The 18,368-nt window shown below is 38.3% G+C and overlaps 1 protein-coding gene across 2 annotated transcripts in view; it reads left to right on the forward strand.

Annotated features, from left to right (window-relative positions):
* The first annotated feature begins 8,104 nt into the window (after positions 1-8,104).
* Positions 8,105-18,368, forward strand: part of NFXL1 (nuclear transcription factor, X-box binding like 1) — a 47,230-nt gene continuing 36,966 nt past the window's right edge. Inside the window, exons 1-5 of one of the 2 annotated variants that reach the window (XM_069457070.1) lie at positions 8,105-8,153; positions 8,530-8,769; positions 11,245-11,418; positions 14,693-14,802; positions 17,172-17,305. In XM_069457070.1, coding sequence (XP_069313171.1) covers positions 8,532-8,769; positions 11,245-11,418; positions 14,693-14,802; positions 17,172-17,305 — 656 coding nt within the window. In that variant the 5' untranslated portion in view covers positions 8,105-8,153; positions 8,530-8,531. Of the gene's footprint in view, positions 8,154-8,186; positions 8,217-8,529; positions 8,770-11,244; positions 11,419-14,692; positions 14,803-17,171; positions 17,306-18,368 lie in introns of those variants that run through there. The other variant, XM_069457069.1, reaches the window with a different exon arrangement.

Below are 18,368 nucleotides of genomic sequence, written 5' to 3' on the forward strand. Positions count from 1 at the left end.
CGACAAGTATTTCTTCTCTATAGAAACGTCTAGCTTCTGAGTGGGTGAGTAGTTGTATGTAATGTGTAACACAGTTTCTGCCTGAGACAAGTCCTCCTTTTACTTTTTAGTCGTCTTTTTTTATTTTTTTTGTGACTGAATCTTGCTCTGTCATCCAGGCTGGAGTGCAGTGGCATGATCATAGCTCACTACAGCCTTGGCCTTCTGGGCTCAAGTGATCCTCCTGCCTCAGCCTCCCAAGGGGCTGGGATTACAGGCACATGCCACTACATCCAGCTAATTGTTGTATTTTTTGTAGAGATGGGGTCTCACTATGTTGCCCAGGCTGGTCTCCAACTCCTGGCCTCAAGCAATCCTCCTGCCTCAGCCTCCCAAAGTGCTGGGATTACAGGTGTGAGCCACCATACCAGACCTTTTTCTTCTTAGTGTTATTATTCCTTCTCTTTCACCTGCATTTTGTTCTTTTTCTTTGTGCTCTTTCTTGCCTGTTATCAAAACCTCTAAGACACTGTGAAGAGGCTTGTTGGCTACTCATATCAGGCAGATATGGTAAGATAAGAACAAGTGAGGGTTACACGCTGGGCTCAGAGCTGGCTCCCAAGCGCCATAAATTGCAGCAGCCGGATTGGGGTGAGTAACTTTGAGTCTTATCTGTGTTTCTGAACCTACAAGAGGGTTCTGGCCTAGGTCCGATCACTTGCCGCACAGAAAACCAATTACCGAGGCAATGAGGTTTGCCAAGGAAGAAAGGTAATTTGAGATGGGGGAACTGCTTCAAATCTGTCTCCCTGACCAACGGACGGTAGAGGTCTTTATAAGGGGTTCGGGGAGGTGGCTGTGTGTATTGGGGCAGGTTGTGTTGAAAGCAATGTGTGCAGGAGGCCTAATCCAGACGTCACAGGTCAGTGATGGATGGTGGGTCTTGGCGTTGTTATCCTGCAGAGAGTCTGCCGTTTCTGGGAGACAACTCAAAAGGTAAAAGGGTTAATTAAACAGAATGATTATAATGCTCTGGTCATTGAGCCCTGCTGGCCCGGGAATCCAAAGCATAAGAAAGTTACAGGGAAAGTGTGTGTGTGTGTGTGTGTGAGATTTTGTGTTTGTTCATGGAGTCAATTACATCCGGGCTAGAGACATAGCCAAGGGTTCTGGTTCTGATATGGTGACCTGTGACCCAGAGTGTTATGCGTCTTGCCGATGCTAGTGTTGAACAAATGGCAGATTCTTGGTCGATAAGGCTTGGAGTAAGGAGGGTTTAGCCTCTAGGTAGAGGGCTCTGAGAGGCTAAGCTGGTGGTAAGGGTTCTCATTTGGACACCTGGGAATTGTTTTTAGAAAGATAGGAAACATGTGGCTTTGGGGAAACTCGTGACTTGGGTACATGCGGATGCCAAAGCGGGAGCTCACCTTTTAACAATCCAGAGACAGCCATATTCCGAGCTGACTCTAGACTCCAAACGTATTAGAACCAGAACAGGCTTTGCGGGGTGAGGAGGGGAGGGGAGGGGAGGGGAGGGGAGGAGCTAAGGCTGAAGTTGAAGATCCTCAATACCTGCAGCTGAGAGGAGATGAGGGAGAGAATTCGGGGACTCTGGGATGGCAGTTCAGTGAGGGAATATACACTAAATCTTCTAGTCTTGCCAATATGTCCGATAAGTGTTTACTCTCCCCTTCCCCAACTCTGTTATAATGTAGTGTTCTCATAGGAAGATATTGCTTCAACATTTTGCATACGTTTTAAAAATACCAACTGTTCCAACTTAAAATATGATGTGATTAATCTTCTTACCATGAGGTGGCAATGTTGGCCTATGATTATACCCTTCGAAGCCAAACACTATTTTTCTTTATAGAAATTACAAGCAGTAAAATCAGTGCATTTTGGGAATAAAAAACAATTTTTTCTGACGTGGATATTTCCAGAAGGCTTTAGTATAGCAAAATAGATACCAGTGTGAAAAAAAATCTGATGAAATAAAATTTGAAAAGTAAATTTAGTGGATAAAGCAACAAGATAAATTGAAGCATTTAAATATTTCTTAATTTCAGAAAATTCGCCAAGGGAATCATGATAATTACATTAAGAAAAGCTTTTTACCAGTGTGTAAGACATGTATTATAGATAAGCAAAAGCAAGGAAATGAAGCAAACAGCATTTATATTAAAATTCAGTTTGCATTTTTACTTAAAAAAAAGTCCATTGCTTTGAAAAGTTTGAAAACTATTGATTTGTTCTAACAGTGTTGGAAGTAAGACTGTCTAGGACGCTGTCAATTTAGGTGATATTCTTCCTTATGATTACCGAAATTGTATTAATGGGTTTCCAAGTTTATAGACTGCTCAATATAAAATACCAAACAACAGGTGTATAGATTAAGAAGAAATAGTTTGATATTCCATGCACTAGTTTATCTCTAGGTAAAGAAGGAAGAAAACGGAAATTCAAGGCGAGGGAATGGAGAATGCAAAAAATGCAGAAAGACCCCAAAGATCATCTATTCCACCCCGCCTCATTTTACAAACATAGAAACGAGGGTGGTGGTGCAATCATAGCTCATTGCAACCTCTAACTCCTAGGCTCAAGCAATCCTCCTAGCCTCAAGTGATCCTCCTGCCTTAGCCTCCCAAAGCACTGGGATTACAGGCCTGAGCCACTGTGCCCCCAGCAAAGCCTGAACTTTTGATCCTTTGTTCAGTGTTTACTTCACTATGACGTTGTACTTGATTGCTTTCTACAAAGACCAAGGCGAGTGCTTTATGAGGTTCTGCTCGGTGATAAGATTCCTGCTATCTGTGGTCAGAATGCATATTGAGTAAATTCGAGACAATACTTTCTAGAATTGCATTTCACGTCTGGCTCTTGATTTCCTGACTAGTTAGAGGTGAAAGAATGCATTTTTCATCAGTGCATCCCTTTGGGATTCTGAAAATAGCGATTTACCACAAAATTACTCATCAGTCTGACAATGCTGGCCCTTAAAAAAAGTTGCTATTGGATTTCTTGTCAGATTGCCAATTCCTCCTCTTTCCAATTAGGTTCATCATTTTTTATCTAGGCCACGCTTCAGCCAGCTGGACTTGGTCCAAGGAGCTACTTGGGTTAGTTCTTCAGAGAGCAGGGAGTGTGTTTCCTGGGTTTGTCACAAAGATTCACGATGTGGAGGAACACAGGGACCCTGGTGGCACCACCGTCCATGGAGTTCCGTGGTCTCCTGAACCAGCCTCATTGCTTAGTCCCCCCTGAAAGAATGACAGACGAGCCACCCAGTGGCACTCAGCGGTGAATATTTGCCTACCATTATCGGGGCATCGCTAAGATAAGAATATAATTATTTCCACTCATTTTCAAATTTAGTAAGTCACTTCCAGCTCCTCAGTTTGCAAAAAAAATACTGATAATTAATAGATCTACATTGCAGATATTTAATATTTCCATTGTTCCATTCACATGTAATTTTGCAATGCCTAAAGAGCACAAAATATATAAAATTACCAAAGAATCATATGCCAATAATATGAAATTTGCTATGATTATATTCCTTTTATTTTTATATCTAAAATAATTGGGAAATTGAAATTCATTGATTAAAGAGAAACAAGACTCTTTGGTGACGGAAAAAAATTAGTCATTTTTTTTTTCCTGAACTGAAATAATAGACATTTCTTCCCTCTTTTAGAAGTTCCTTATCTATACCTTGATATTAAACCCCTTAATATAGACTTGTTGATTTAACACCACTGACCTAGTCACGTTTCTATCTTTTACCTCAAGAGAGGGCCTGTTCCCCAGGCTTCCATGCCAAACCAGAAAGCCATGTGCTTCCTCGCAGCTCAGAGAGCGGTCAAAAATAATCACAAAGAGTGGAACTGGAATGTTCCTAACACAAAGAAGTGATAAATGCTTGAGGTGATGGACACCCCAATTACCCTGATTTGATTCATACACATTGTATGTACATATCAAAATATCATATGTACTCTATAAATATATACAGATATTAAAAAATCACAAAAATATGAAAATATATAGATTAACCATATTTCAAACACGTATTTGCGATCAAACATACTGTCCCATGGATCTTGGCAATGTGGACTGAGCATTTGCTCTCTAAGCCCAGTTACGCTTGCTCTCCTCAAGTCGTATGATCCTCTCAAACATACTTAAATAGTCTATCTGAGTTGCAAATAGCTTGTGGACGAAAGGATATCACTAGGTATCATTTATTTAAACTTGCAAAAAGTTATCACAACGATGATGTTGATTATTTTTTAAACTGTATAAGAGATTGGGAACAAATACCATAAAATAAATGGTAAGGATAAATAGATTCTCTAGGTATTTACCCTGGTGACAATGGTCATACTTAACATCTTTAAACATGATCTTAAAACCGGTGGATGAGCTTTAGAATGGATAAACTCCACTGGATAAATTCAGTATGGCTAAGTTCCACTGGAGTACACTTGGGGTGAGAGAATTCAAATTATACTTTTCAAATGACTGGCTGTAAGCAATCAAGTACAGTTGAGGCTTGGATAAGGAGTTTTGTAACGTGTAACGTTCCCAGTGAGGAATTACAAAAACATCACAAAAAGGATTGGTTTCACTAGGAAAAACTTCTAAGAAGAAACATTTTCTTGCATTAGTAGAAAATCACTGCATATCTGAACTTAGATAATTGTATGTATGCACTGCTGTTACATGAACCCTGAATATATCTTATCGGAGGGTCTAGAGAATGACTAAAAGGCTGATAGAGTTGCTACATGTGAATAAATGGTGACGGGGGAGGGGACGTGGAACTCCAGTCCAGAAAAACAAACGCTAAAAGAAATATGCTTAAAAAAACAAACACCACCAAGAGAAACAATAAAGAAACCCAGATGATTATTAAGAGAATGGAAAGACAACATTCACCAATTCACCACATCCTCTGACATTCCGTGTATGAAGTTTCCTTGAAAGCTGAAAAATTCCGGACCTATCTTTGATAATTAAGACACAAGGAACACCGTATCTCACAGTACAAAGAGACCTTAATGCTCACCTAGTCCTAAAGCCAAGAGTGGGACAAACAGAGTGATCCAGTTGCCCCTGAGTTTGCTTTACTGCTTGGACTTACCCTAGTGTTTGCTGCAGTTCTAAAACAGCACAGTAGATAAATAGCAGAAACTCCAGGAAGGCTGTTCTTACTGGGGACCAAATGATTCTGAGGACTGAGGACAGGTGCAATAACAAGGGCAACTCTTTCTAAGGCAGTCTCATTCAAACTTCCTTGATTACCACCCACAGTAAAAAACGCATTTTGTATTGTGGCCCAGAAAACACAGCTGTAACAAACCTTTCAGAGAAGAACACTTCCCTTCATAACATACAATGCACTAGGGAACTTTCTATTTTTTCTGTTCCATTTTAGTTCTTTTAAAAAATGCTTGTTGCCACTACTAAATTGATTTTATGATTAATTAATGGGGCACTACCAGCAATTCAACAGCAACACCACCATTCTTCCAAAGAATGGTAGGTAGAATTGCCTAGAAGAGAAACAAATTCACTTTAGCTTAGGCAGATGTGGAAAATCAGGTAATAGCGGAGGGATGGAAAATACAAAATAGTAAATATTCTGGAAGTTTCTTCATACAAAACATCAAAACAGTTTCTCACATTGCTATCCCCAGGAATGAAACATACCTTATTTAGAGTTGTTTCCTGTTATTTCTTGAGGCCATACCCTACTAATGAATTATCCTGCTCCCAGCTGGTTCTATATTTTTTAAGGTGATATCTTAGTGTCAAACTCACTCGAAGAGGTTTCTCTTCTGGTTCTTTTCTAGGATTTTTCTTTGAACACAGTCAGAGAAATAGTCTTTTATTAGATCACAGATGAATGGCAAGCGCGTTTTGAAAGGTGCATTGAGTTTACCCAGAACTAGGATTTCTCAGATTTTTTCTCTTCAAGAGAACACAGTAATTGCAGAAGTAAACACACCTAATAACTTTAGAAGTATTAGATGCCAGTCCACGTTAAGAAGTATCATGTTTCTAGCATCATAGTTTTGAGGCAAACCCCCAAAGTAAACTCAACAGAGTAATCCACTAGCAAGCCTGGAAAGGAATCTTCAATGTCAGGTTAACTAGTACTGCGCTTACCTGAGTAATACCTGATGAAATGATATCTAACCTGTTTTAAAACCCTCAAGGAATCAAAAATGTATCACTTCTTTTAGCTGTCTAAAATATTACTCATCCAGATCTTTGGCATATGACATAATTCTAAGAAGGATCTCCCTCTTTAGCCACTCAATATTTCTTGGTCATTACTCAGTGACCATCACTGTGTTCTCTCTGACCATAAGTGCTCATTTCCTGCATCAGAAAACTCCACAGTAGAAAAGTCTAACTTTAGACTTTTAAAACTTTTAAAGCTGATTGCAGCTTTAAACTAATAGTCCTTATACAAATGCAGTGTTGAGAAAGTCAATGCGTGCCTCTTAGTTTCTAGCCAAAATGAAGTTATCATATTCTCAGGGATATTAATTTTGAGTTTGAATAATGTATGGGCAATATATATAGTAAGAGGTTAAAAACATGGTTTCTAATGTCAGAGTACTTGGTTTATATCCTGCCTTTACCACTTCTTTGCTGTTTGATCAAGGGCAAATTACTTAACCTCTCTGTGCCTCAGTATCCTCAGCTGTAAAATGGGATAACAAATAGGGTTATTGCAAGTACCAAATTAATTAATACATATATGTAAAACACTTTGAACAGTGCCTGGCACTTAACAAACACTATCTAAATATTAGATATTTATGATTAATGTAGGGGAATTAATTAAATTGAAGGATTACATAAGGATTATATAATCCCAAACAGCAATCAATATATTTCTGAATCCTAGACAGACCCCAAAATGAATTTTTGGAATCTATCAGTATATATATCTTACTGGAAAACTCAGCAAACTCAAAAAGATTTAGGTCCTCATTCTCAGCTATTTTCCTTGATAAAATCTACTTTAGGGAGCTGTTGTGAAGGTAAAAATCAGCATAGTGCAGGGAAAGCTCATTGTAAACTATAAAAGACTATGATAATAACAGGCTTCAGATTTGTTTTCTACATTGCTCTAGCAATTTAGAAGGGCACTTTCCCCAGTTGAGCCACTTTCCTACAACTCTCCCCCAGTTATCCCTCCTTCACAGGGGCCAACCTTGAAGTCTTTTCACTGTACGTGCTTTTCCTGCTAGTGAGAATTCTCTGTGAACATACATAAAACTTAAAAGCTGTTGGAACTGCCCAAACACTCGAATCCTTCAGAGAGATGTAACTGTGATCTGAGTCACATACGGTTACAACTTCTGCTTCTCAGATTATGCACTCACTTCCTTATTTATTACGTATTGTTCAGCACAATTACTAGAGAGAACTAGAGATGTCAGGGACAAAACCTCCTGCCTTCTTAATTAATGATCCTTGTTATAGATTTACTTCCCCTTTGCTGTCCTGCTTTGCCTTAGACCAGATGACAGAAAACCCACTATTACACCTTCTGTAAAACATGTTCAAGGTACCCTTCTCAAAAAACAAACACTACCTATAACCAAATTGTTCTAACTATGCACCAACCTTCTATGAAAATTGCAGTAATCCTGCTAAAAAACCCCTCTGCCTCTGACTATAAAAATGAAACCTTAACTTTACTTCAGAAGGCGGACTCCATTCCTTGGAGTTGGGATTTCCGGGTGGGCTATCCTCAAACTTTGCGTTTGAATAAACTCTCCTTAAATTAGATTCTGACGCTTTTGATTATTTCAGGTTGACACCTTCCGCCACTAGCAAGCCCTGGAGCAAGGTCAAAGATGACCGAGAGCAAATGAAGGACACACCCCGATACCCTGCTGGGTTTGGGGCAGCCGCAAATTGTGAGGTCTGCAGCACCTCCCCACCGCGCGCTCCTCGGGCCGTCGGTCCCTCCCGAACCCCAGAGCACGCCGGGAGCTGTAGTTCCGAAGGGCCTGTCTAGGTGTGCGCACGCGCCCGGCGTCCCCGCCCACTCTCCCGGATAAGGAAGTGGTCAGTGCTGCCACGCGTTCTGCGGCCGGCGGGCGGGGGCTTCTGGGAGTTGTAGTCGCTGGGGGCGGGCACCGTCGGTAAGGAGACGTAGCTTTCCGTGGGGTCCGCAGCTGCAGTCGGTTCCCGGCGGGAGCTGCAGGGTCAGTTTGCCGCTCTCCCGCCACCACGCTGCCCTAGAAGCTGAGGAGGCGCTTTCCTTCTCCCCGGCTTTCTCTCCTCAGCGCTGAGTGCTCCTCGCTCCGCGGTTCATCTCTTTACCTAGTCCTCTCCCTCTTCCGTCCATCTCCGGAGCCAGGGCTTAGCGGGGACTCGCCCTCCGGGAGAGACAGGGCCGCGACCTACAGTGACCCTGCTCGCTCGGCCCCTCACACTGCTTTTCCCCACTAACCCTTTCTTCCGCCTTGGTACCCGCCGCGCTCACGCTCCTTCCACTGTTTTTTTTTTCCTCTGCAGGGATGGAAGCTTCCTGGCGCCAGGTGGCCGGCGGCCGAGGCCGAGCCCGAGGACGGGCCACTGCAGCCCCCTCCCCGGGAAATGGAGTCCATCTCCGCGGCGCCGGGGGAGGGCGAGAAAAGGGGTCGGTGGGCGCCGTTCCTTCCGGCCCCAGCCCCGGAGGAGCCGCGACCACGGCGGCCGCAGGCAGCAGGCGCGGCCCCGCGGGACCCGGAGCGCTGCAGACGTCCGTAGCCAGTGGTGAGAATGGCTCCCGTCCTCGGTCTCACCTGGATGCCTTCTAAGGCAGTTTGCCCTCGCCCTCCCTCATTCACTTCTTTTACCCTCCTTCGGGAGTTTCTTGTCCGGCCCACTTCTCAGACATTTCAGGTAGCTGCTCTTTTCGTCCTTCTAGGCAGATTGCCATCGCGCCTCTTTCATCTTAGTTTGAGTTGCTACCACCTTTGTTACTTCTCTGTTCAGTACTTTTCCCTTCAGTGTTTTTTTTTTTTTTTTGCCTACCTGAGTCCTTAGACCATAAGTTGTAAATTGTGGCCCCCGTGGTCTGTAGTGTTGTTTGGTTAACACAGTGTTTTAAATCTGGATGGGTTGTCAGTGTGTGTGTTCATTGTTTTTAAAATCTCATAAAAATCTGGTTAACAGTTTTTATTTTTATTTTTGTAAAATAAGATCTTGTGGCTTTACTGTCTTTGTGCCTGGCAATAGTCGGCTGGACCGAGTAGCAGAAACCCTATTTAGTTTGGGCCTGGGCACTCCATCTCACATTCTCTGTCCTACTTCTGGGGCCAGTTGTCATTTGCCATCTTTACCACATTGCCTTTGTTTATTGACGTTACTTGTCTATTTCTTGTTGGCACTTAAACTTGTAGTAGCTCCCTCCACTGTGATACCTTTGCACAAATTTCATGTCTTTTGGTGGATGTATGTGGTGTTGCCTTGGATATATCGATACCCTTCATTCAAGACCAGGTTTTAGTGGAGCCTGAGAGCACTTACACACAATTGTGCATGGGGCCAAAGGGATATTCCTTGAAATCATCTTATTTTTGTGTTTGGAATGTATTTTTCAGAATATGTTTTTTGGGGGAGGGGAGCAAAATTAAGCTTCTGAGTGGTTTTTCTCCCAGGCTAATTTTAAAGTTAGGTGGTATTCTCTTAGCTTTCAGTTACTGAACTTATGATCGTAGTGGTGGTGAGGCATTTAATTTGGCGATCTGTGAACAGTTTTGATAAACTTTCTTCGATTTTGTGGGTAGAATGAAAACATACCTTCTCTACCTGGATGATTGAGATTTGATTGTAAGAAATAATGTGTGAGAATGTTGCTTTGTCAACTCGTCTTTAACTTTCTTTGAGATGGTGTTAGGTAAAGTAAATACTTTCATCAGGTTATGAATGTTTTCATTATATCTGTCCAGTTCAGCCTTTTTTTCTTATGCATCTTTAATCGCTAATTTCCCATAGATTAATGACATTTATCAATCCTCTTATTGTACAAGTTTTGAATCATACATCTTGTCGCCATTACTTTTTTCCTTAGTACTAGAAGAAGATTTCCTAGGGAAGCACTATATACATTTTCTTGCAATTTTACTTGAACTAATCAGTTTTGGTTGATAATCCCCAACTAAACTGGCTGCAACAGGAAAAGGAAAATGGTTCATGAGGGAAATAAAAGATAAAACATCATCAGGTACAAATACACCACCTAGGAGAGTTTATCTTGGTAGTGGCTTATCAGTTTCAAGTATAAAGTGAATTTTAAGTTAGTAAATTTAAAATCTTTCCCATATGGGCACTAATGAATTCAGATCAATTCAGGTTTATGGCTCTTTTCTTAAACTAGGGTTGCTGCCCATAGAGCTTATTGATACTTAGTGCTTGAAGAAAATTCCTATGATTTCTTGCTCTCAAGAAGTCTGAAGTCTCATTGGGAGTATGTGCAATGAAGTAATCTAATTCTGTTTTGCATGATTATTTAATCAAGTAACAAAAATGAAAAGTACAGACGGTGCTAAAGAAAAAGTAGAAGAACTAATCCAAAACTATTTAACATTCTTTTTGGAATGAAGTTGTAAAGAGGCTCATTTTCCATGTTAACAACATTTTGTGTGGATTAATGTGAAATATATTTTTTTGTTACTACAAAAATGTCAAAAAGCCCACAAATGGCAGAAAGTTCTTGAACTTTCTAAGAAGCAGATATAAATCTATTGGGTAAACAGTGAGTACTGTCTGTGTACTGTTTGGTGGGTTGGGCTGTAGTTCAGAAGAGGGCGGTTTGAAGTACCCACCTTCTCTGATTCTTGTGTGCTCCTAGTGGACTTGTTCCCCCACCTCTTAAAAATCACTGTGTACAATATTATTTTAAAACATCCCATTTAATTTTTGTTAATCTTTATTGTGAGGTTGATCACCAGTTTGTTGATACTTATCATACTTCTGTAATTCTTTTGAGTTATTAATCACTCTGTTTCCATAACAATTTGCTGCGTTTAGCAGGAAACTTCCAAAAGTGGAAGTTTTTGTTGTGGTCTTTATTTTCTTTAGTTGTGTCAAGGAATTTGAAAATACTTTTTCTCATGGATTATAATAAGAATGCTATAAAAGTTACTGTCAAATTTATGCTTAAAAATGATATATTACCACATCATGCCTTGCATTTTGAAAGATTGTTTTGCAGATATAAAACCATTTTTTTTTTCTTTTAAACAGAGCTAACGTCTCAGAGGAAATTTGAGGAAATCAAGAAGGCTAATCAAGCTGCAGCCAAAAAACTTGTGGAAGAACGCTTTAGCTCTTCATCTGAAGATGAAGGAGATGAAGATTTTGAAGGAAAACAGGGAAAAATAGTTGCCAATACATTTATAACATACACAACTCAGACAGGTACTGATCTTTTAAATTTTGACTTTTTTGACATTAATGAAAGGATATTCCTGACACGTTTTGGGTAACACCTTTATTCTGTATGGAATAGTTTTTGGATGTTAAGAATGAGCATTTTGCATTATAGAGTTGAATTTTTGTACATTTTGCTATCTGAGTTATATGTTGTGTAGCACTAATCTTTCCGTAAAGCAAGTATTAATAGAATGGCAGTGGCTCTTTAACAGTCATGGGAGGCATTTCAATAGAATGCTTGGTGGGAGCTGCCAGAGCTCCCTGAGAGGTGAGCCAGGGCAAGTTTTTCCTGGTTGGGATTTGATTGGACTAGAGGACTTTTTTATACCCCCTTCAGTCTATTCTTCATTTTTATCTCTTTCATCATGTTAAATGTATCTTAAAATCTATTTGATTTATTCCCTTATTTTATGTCTTATTCATAACATGGATTTTCATACTTATTTTAAAGCTAAATCTCCTCAGGTTTGACGTGTACATTCACGTTATCTATTGTTTATATCTGGGTTGCTCCTAAAGCCATGTTTGTTTACGTGAGAGAGGGCCAAAGTGATGTTGCTGTGTACCACTTGGCATTAAGTGTAAAAACAGATTATTTAAAATGTTAATACTCCTAAGCTTTCTGCATTTTATACTTTAAAGTCATTATTAGAAACATTCTTGCATGTAATAGCAACATCATCAATATATTTGTAGATATGTTACATTGTTTATATATCTTTATATTAGTAATATGTGTGCATAGCTCCCTTGGTTCTTTTTCTTACTTTAGTATCCTGTTACAACCAGAAGAAACCTTAGAAATTCTCTAGGAAACAGCTCTGCAGAGGAGAAGTGACTTTCCTAGAGCTACATGATCACTAATTGGCAGAGCTGGGTTTAAAACTATTTTATTTAACTTTAGAACCATTACAGGGCTGACTGCATTTTCTGTATAAAAGCAGAAAAATTCTGAGGTAGATTAGACTGCTGCTCTTGTACCTATTTATGGAGAAAAAGCACATGATACAATGGCTAAGAACATTGACTCTTGAGCCAGATTGCCAAGATTTGGATCTTGGCTCTGCTCTTTGGCTGTATCATGTTGGACATATTATTTAGCATCTCAGGGGCTCATTTTCTTCTTAGTTATAAAGATAGTAAATACCCTAGAGTTGTTAGGATGAAATATGTCAACATGTGTAAGTACTATAGTGCTAACAGTAGTACCTGTTGTATAGTATATGCTGTATGTCTGTTTGCTATAATGTTTAATATATTTTTGTGGCTTGATTATTAGAGATTTTCTGCCATAGCTGCTTCACTTCTTCCTTGTCTTTTAAAAAATGCATCTGTGTCTTTTGAAACATATCTTCCCTTGATCATAAGGCCCCACATCAGCTCTCTTCTCCTCCTCCATACTGCTGTGTTCCTTAGTTATTATGTGGTGCTTTCTGGAGGAATGTAAGCCCAGTGATGTCAGGATTCAAGACTGTTAGTACAACAGAATCAGAAAAACAGCAGAGTTTGAGCATGAGTTAGAATAAAGATGCTGCTTAGTTCAAGCCTTTATAGCTGTTTAATATGTGGATTAAATCCACAGATGAGAAAGCTGAGATACCTTAGATAACTTGCTCAAGGTCACTTTTTGCTTTATCTGCTATAACTGACTCCTAACTGGCACTTCCTGCTTCCAGTCTTGGTCTCTGCGTACCATTTTTCTTCAGTTGCCACAGTGATCTTTTTAAAATGTATGGCTGCAAATGCCATGCTATCCACGGTGACATGCTGGGCAGTATACTTTATTGCTGAAGCCAGACCTTAATATAAGTTCTAAAGAAATTTTACATAAATTTTATAAATATAAGGTTAGGTTTTATTTTGTAAAAGCCTATTCTGTCTTGTTCTTAAATCTCATTTTATGTGGTTTTGCTGCTAAATTAGATGAAATTTAAAATGTTATATATTTGTGAAAGCCTGCTGTGTTGAAAAGCAAAATAAGCACACAATGTGATTTACAAATTCTGGTTTTAAGGATATTTTCAAAACTTCAATGTTTATTTGAAATAAAGCAATTGTCTTTAATAGTTTTATCGTTTATCATTTTGAGAGTACTTTCACATGTATTTTGTTTAATATACTATTCATAAATAACATTTATGCTCTGGTTTCTCTTCAAATCGCATAAATAACGTTTATGTCATAGCAGGGCAAGCTTTCATAAGTGCTGTGTCTACTTAGGTGATTTTAGATATTAAAGACTTATCCAAATGTTTTATTTATGTATTCTTTCTTTCTGGCAACTTAAATTTTGATTTCAACCGAGTTGCTGCCATGGTAAGTTCTGTACTTATGGTAGTTTATGCTGTTAGTCTACTTTTCTTGGCAGTTCAGTTAACCTCTGTTGAGTGATCTTTATTGTACTAAAGACATACAGGCTTATTTCTCTTATACTAAAAGTGACTCAGATGACTGCCCTTTTGGTATCATTTGGGCGTTAGGGTACTTGTTCTGTCTTTAATTTTGCTGTCACTTGTTATTTCTTGCCCCTTCTTGCAGTAACTTCTCTCCAAAGCATAGCATGGAGGTTAAGAAGGCTCACTTTGTAGACAAACTGAAGTTACTTAATTGTTTGGTGCCTCAGTTTTCTCATCTGTGAAATGAAGATCATAATTCATTTAATCCTAGTGCAATACTAATAGTCCAGTGTCTAGCAAATAAGTGCTCAATAATTACTTAAAATACTGTCTAGTAATTTTTTTTCTAAAAAGTTTATTCTCCCTTTTTAAGCAGAACATTTTATAATGAAATGTAGTTATCGTGCTGTAATGACCTCAAGGTCTTTTCATTCAACAGGTTTTTATTATGATATGCTACATGCTAAACAGACACACACACACTTGTGCTTATATTTATACCAACTGGCTCTACTCGGTTTTGACTTTTCAATTCCTTTCACACTTAGTTTTTTGGTATGCCTTCCCTTACGACACTCCATCTTGCTGCTCTTGCCTGCGGCTCTGCCCCCACCAAATTTGTTAAGGACTCTAACAGCAAAAAAAGCAAGCGTATGCTGGGAGAGAGCTGAGGTACTGTTTTTGAACCAAGTGCATGAGATTTAATGCATAAACTTTGTGACCTCTTCGTGGCTCATTAGATTTTTCAGCTACAGTTTGGGCAGTTGATATTGCTAGACATATCTCACGTAATGTGCTCTTAGTGAGTTTGTGTCGTTTTCAGATGTTGCTTAACATGAGATTTTCAATTTTTAAATTTTAAGATGGAGATATACGTGAATTAGAGCGAACAAAACAGTATGTAAATGAAGCTTTTCAAGCAGGGGCTATGACGTGCTTAATTTGTATTGCTTCAGTGAAGAGAAACCAAGCAGTAAGTTTTTCTCCTTATCTATTTTAATATATCTCCCCAAAATCTGTTATTTGCATTTATAATTCTTAACCAGTAGTTATTCTTTTGCTTATTTTTGTTTAAAAATGCTTCATTTGAGAATTTTATATATGAATTGATCATTTTATAAATCTATAATTAAAAAAAATTGCCTCTAAACGAGCATTTGATATTTTTAGCACTATTACTATAACTGAAGCAAGTATTTTCAGTTTTAATGCATGTCAATTTGATAAAGCATGTTTAGTATCCATATTTTAGAGATTCCCACAAATATGAAATGTGAAAATGTATTATATATTTCTTTATTTTCTGTGGGTTTATAAAAAGATATGGTCCCTGCCTTCAGGGAAGTGGGACTTGACAGAGACACTTAATGGTTTATTACTCAGTTTCTCCTGTGTCAAAGGCATCATGGGAAGTGGCTAGGGTTGTTGGGGAGAGAGAGATTCAGATGTAACTCATGTCCTTGGAGGAGCTATGACCTATATGTAAATTTAAAAGGGCATTAATGAAGTAATTAAGGAGTAGTGATGACTAAATATGATAGACTCAGCGTTTAGAGCTCAGATTAATCCACTGCTATTTTAGCAGCATTGCCAGAGAAAGAAAATCAAGCCGTATGAAATGGGTTGGTCATGTAGAGTGAATCAGAAATTTAACATGCCCAGTTTGGATAGGAGAGTGTAGCAGATGCAGGTGCCTTTCCCTGGCCGTATCTGGTTGGCCTACTCTGACTTCCACTGCAGTGGAAGAGTAGTCTCTGCACGTGGGTACAATTCCACTTTAAATGTTTGCTGTGTGTGGTTTTTCCCACCTCAAAATTTTCTCCTTGGGAATTGGTTCAGCCAGTACAGAGCACTGGGGAGTTAATGCCCCCTGGGGCAATATTCCACCCCAGGGAAGGGGTAGATGAATGCCTCAGCCTCCTCTCCATTAGGGAGTGGGGCTAAGGTAGTGCAAGGCATGTTTTACATGGCTTTTCAGGGAGTCCCCTGCAGGATTTGGCTTCTGTGCCCCTTAGTGGTAATCACCTGAACAATATACTGTTTGTTGGCATTTCCTCTCCCCCATCTTGTCCCCTCACTCTTGCATCTGAGTTCTTACCTCAGGTATTGCTTTCGGGGTAACCCAGACTAAGAAGCTGGCTTTTGTTAATGCTGTTGCTAGCTTATGCAATAAACTACATGTCTAATCTTATCAAACAGTTGTAAAATGTTGTAAGAAAAGGAAAACTGATTTTTATCAATTATATTAAAGTATTGGCAGGTTTAAAAATTAATTTAGATATTAAAATAATTAAATAAATTAAAAAATTAATTCCTTAGGTTTTTAACACATTGACTGCCAGCCACATTAGAAAAATTTTTTTTTTCCTTGGGGCCATGGTGTTTTATTACGAAAATAGAACAAAAACTTCAAAACAAAACGATCCTTTCTAATTTAATGAAAAATTTGTTTTTTTAATTATTTTCTGTGCATGAGTTATATGAAATTAAATTGTCAGTTTTAATTGTAACAATAAAAACAACAATTAGTAAGATTTTCATGAACCGACTACACAGTTTTGCTCAGGGGGCCACCCATCACATAATATGTATGCTACAGCATGGCAGTGTGAGTTGCCTGCACACCACAAGGCTCCCAAGGTAAAGAGACATGTGAGTTACATATGCTTTATGAAGCCCCGGCTCAAAACTAGCATGAGTTAAATATAACTCACATGGCAGTTAATGTGTTAAATTATATATATTCTCAGTTTTTGCTTACCTAGTTTTTAGAATTTAGCACTAAGTTCTAGATTAATAGGTTTTATATAACAAAAGGGCTATATATACATATTTATGTTTAATGTTTCTTTTGTAGTATTGTTTATAATTGGAAATAACCTAAACATCCAACAAGAAATTTGTTAAATTATAGTACATAAGTCTATATGATGTACTGTATAGCTATAAATAGCATGCTGTATAAACATATTAAATAGGGGAAATGCTTATACTGTGTTTCTAAAAAAGACTATAAAGTTGTATTTCAGTCTGAACAGTATGACCTCATTTTTTAAAAAATATGAAATAGATGTCTAAAAATATTGAAGACCTTACAGAATGTTAGTTGTAGTTATTTTTAGCTGAATGAATCTGGGTGATTGATAATATTTTTCTTTAAAATGTTCTATACTTAAATACATTTTTATAAAGAACATTCCTCCTATTATGAAAGGAAAGATTTTGTTTCTTTAATCCTTAGGTAGCTATTGAAAATAATTTAGTGTGATGCTCATTTTAAAGTATTATGGAATTAAAGAGAAATCATTGCATACATATTAATTTCTGGTACTTTTGTTTTAGGTTTGGAGCTGTTCAGGCTGTTTCTGTATATTTCATATGCCCTGTATCCAGAAGTGGGCTAAAGATAGCCAGTTTCTTATATCTTCTCCTTTGACGGACGATGATTTCGGAAAGAGAGATTATCCCTGGCCTTGGTAACTTTTTCTAGTTAGTTGGATTATTAAATTGTAGAATAAATGAAAATTGTAGATTACAAATTGCTTTCTTGGTTGTTGGGCGTTCAGTTAGTCCTTTGATTTGTGATGATATGGAACCTTGATAATGGCTTTTTTCGCTCCAATTTTTATAACTACTAGTTCCTTTCAGTAACTTATAAATCATTCAGACTTTATTTTTTCCTGTGCAAGAAGACTCCCTAATTATCCTTTTAAAGGACTTTCCTGTAGGACTGAGAATCATTTGTAATTCTAGTATTTCTCACTCAGAATTGCTGTCAGTATACATGAGTATCACACTGTACGAGGCTGTCACCTAACATATATTGATCGTAGGCTTCCTGATTCTTGAAATCTCAAAACTGCAGCAGGTCTATATTATTCAATAGCGTTATTTTTCTACACTTATTTTACTAGTTTTGTTTATTGATGATTATTTGATCTTGAACTTCTGTTATATTTCCAGAAAGAGTTGGGGAGTAGAAATTTTCTCTCTCTGCCAAATAAAGACAGTAAGAAATTTATCCATACTGGCAGCCCAGAAAGGTAGATGTACTGTCAAGGTAACAAAGCATAAGCTTCAGGGTCTCTGTGTGTGCACATTTTATAACTTTTGTAACTAATTTTGTTTGTAATTTTGTGTTCTTTTTCTTAACAGAGGTACCCCAAATTGTATAAAATTCAGGTCTCACAAAATCTAGATCTATGTCAAACCTCCCCTTTTTTAATATAAGTACTGGTACATCTGCAAAATTGTGGTGGTGTAGTTTTAAAAGTATTTTAGACATGCTAGTTACATGGTAAAAATAATCTCAGCAATGTGTGAGAGATTTTATGCCCGTTACCAGTCAGAATATTTGAAGTTAACTGAAAGGAAATGATGTGTTCAGGCTTCTCTCACTCTTAGTTTAGGTGCTGGAGCCAGGATTTGAAACCTAGGATTTCCAGATTCTAAATTCAGTGCTTTTTCTATTCTTCCAACTGAGTTCTTTCTTATGATATTGCTTTTAGAAATGCTATTTGTTTTCTTTTCATTGAATGC

Source organism: Eulemur rufifrons, chromosome 24 (assembly GCF_041146395.1).
Source record: "Eulemur rufifrons isolate Redbay chromosome 24, OSU_ERuf_1, whole genome shotgun sequence".
NCBI lineage: Eukaryota > Metazoa > Chordata > Mammalia > Primates > Lemuridae > Eulemur > Eulemur rufifrons.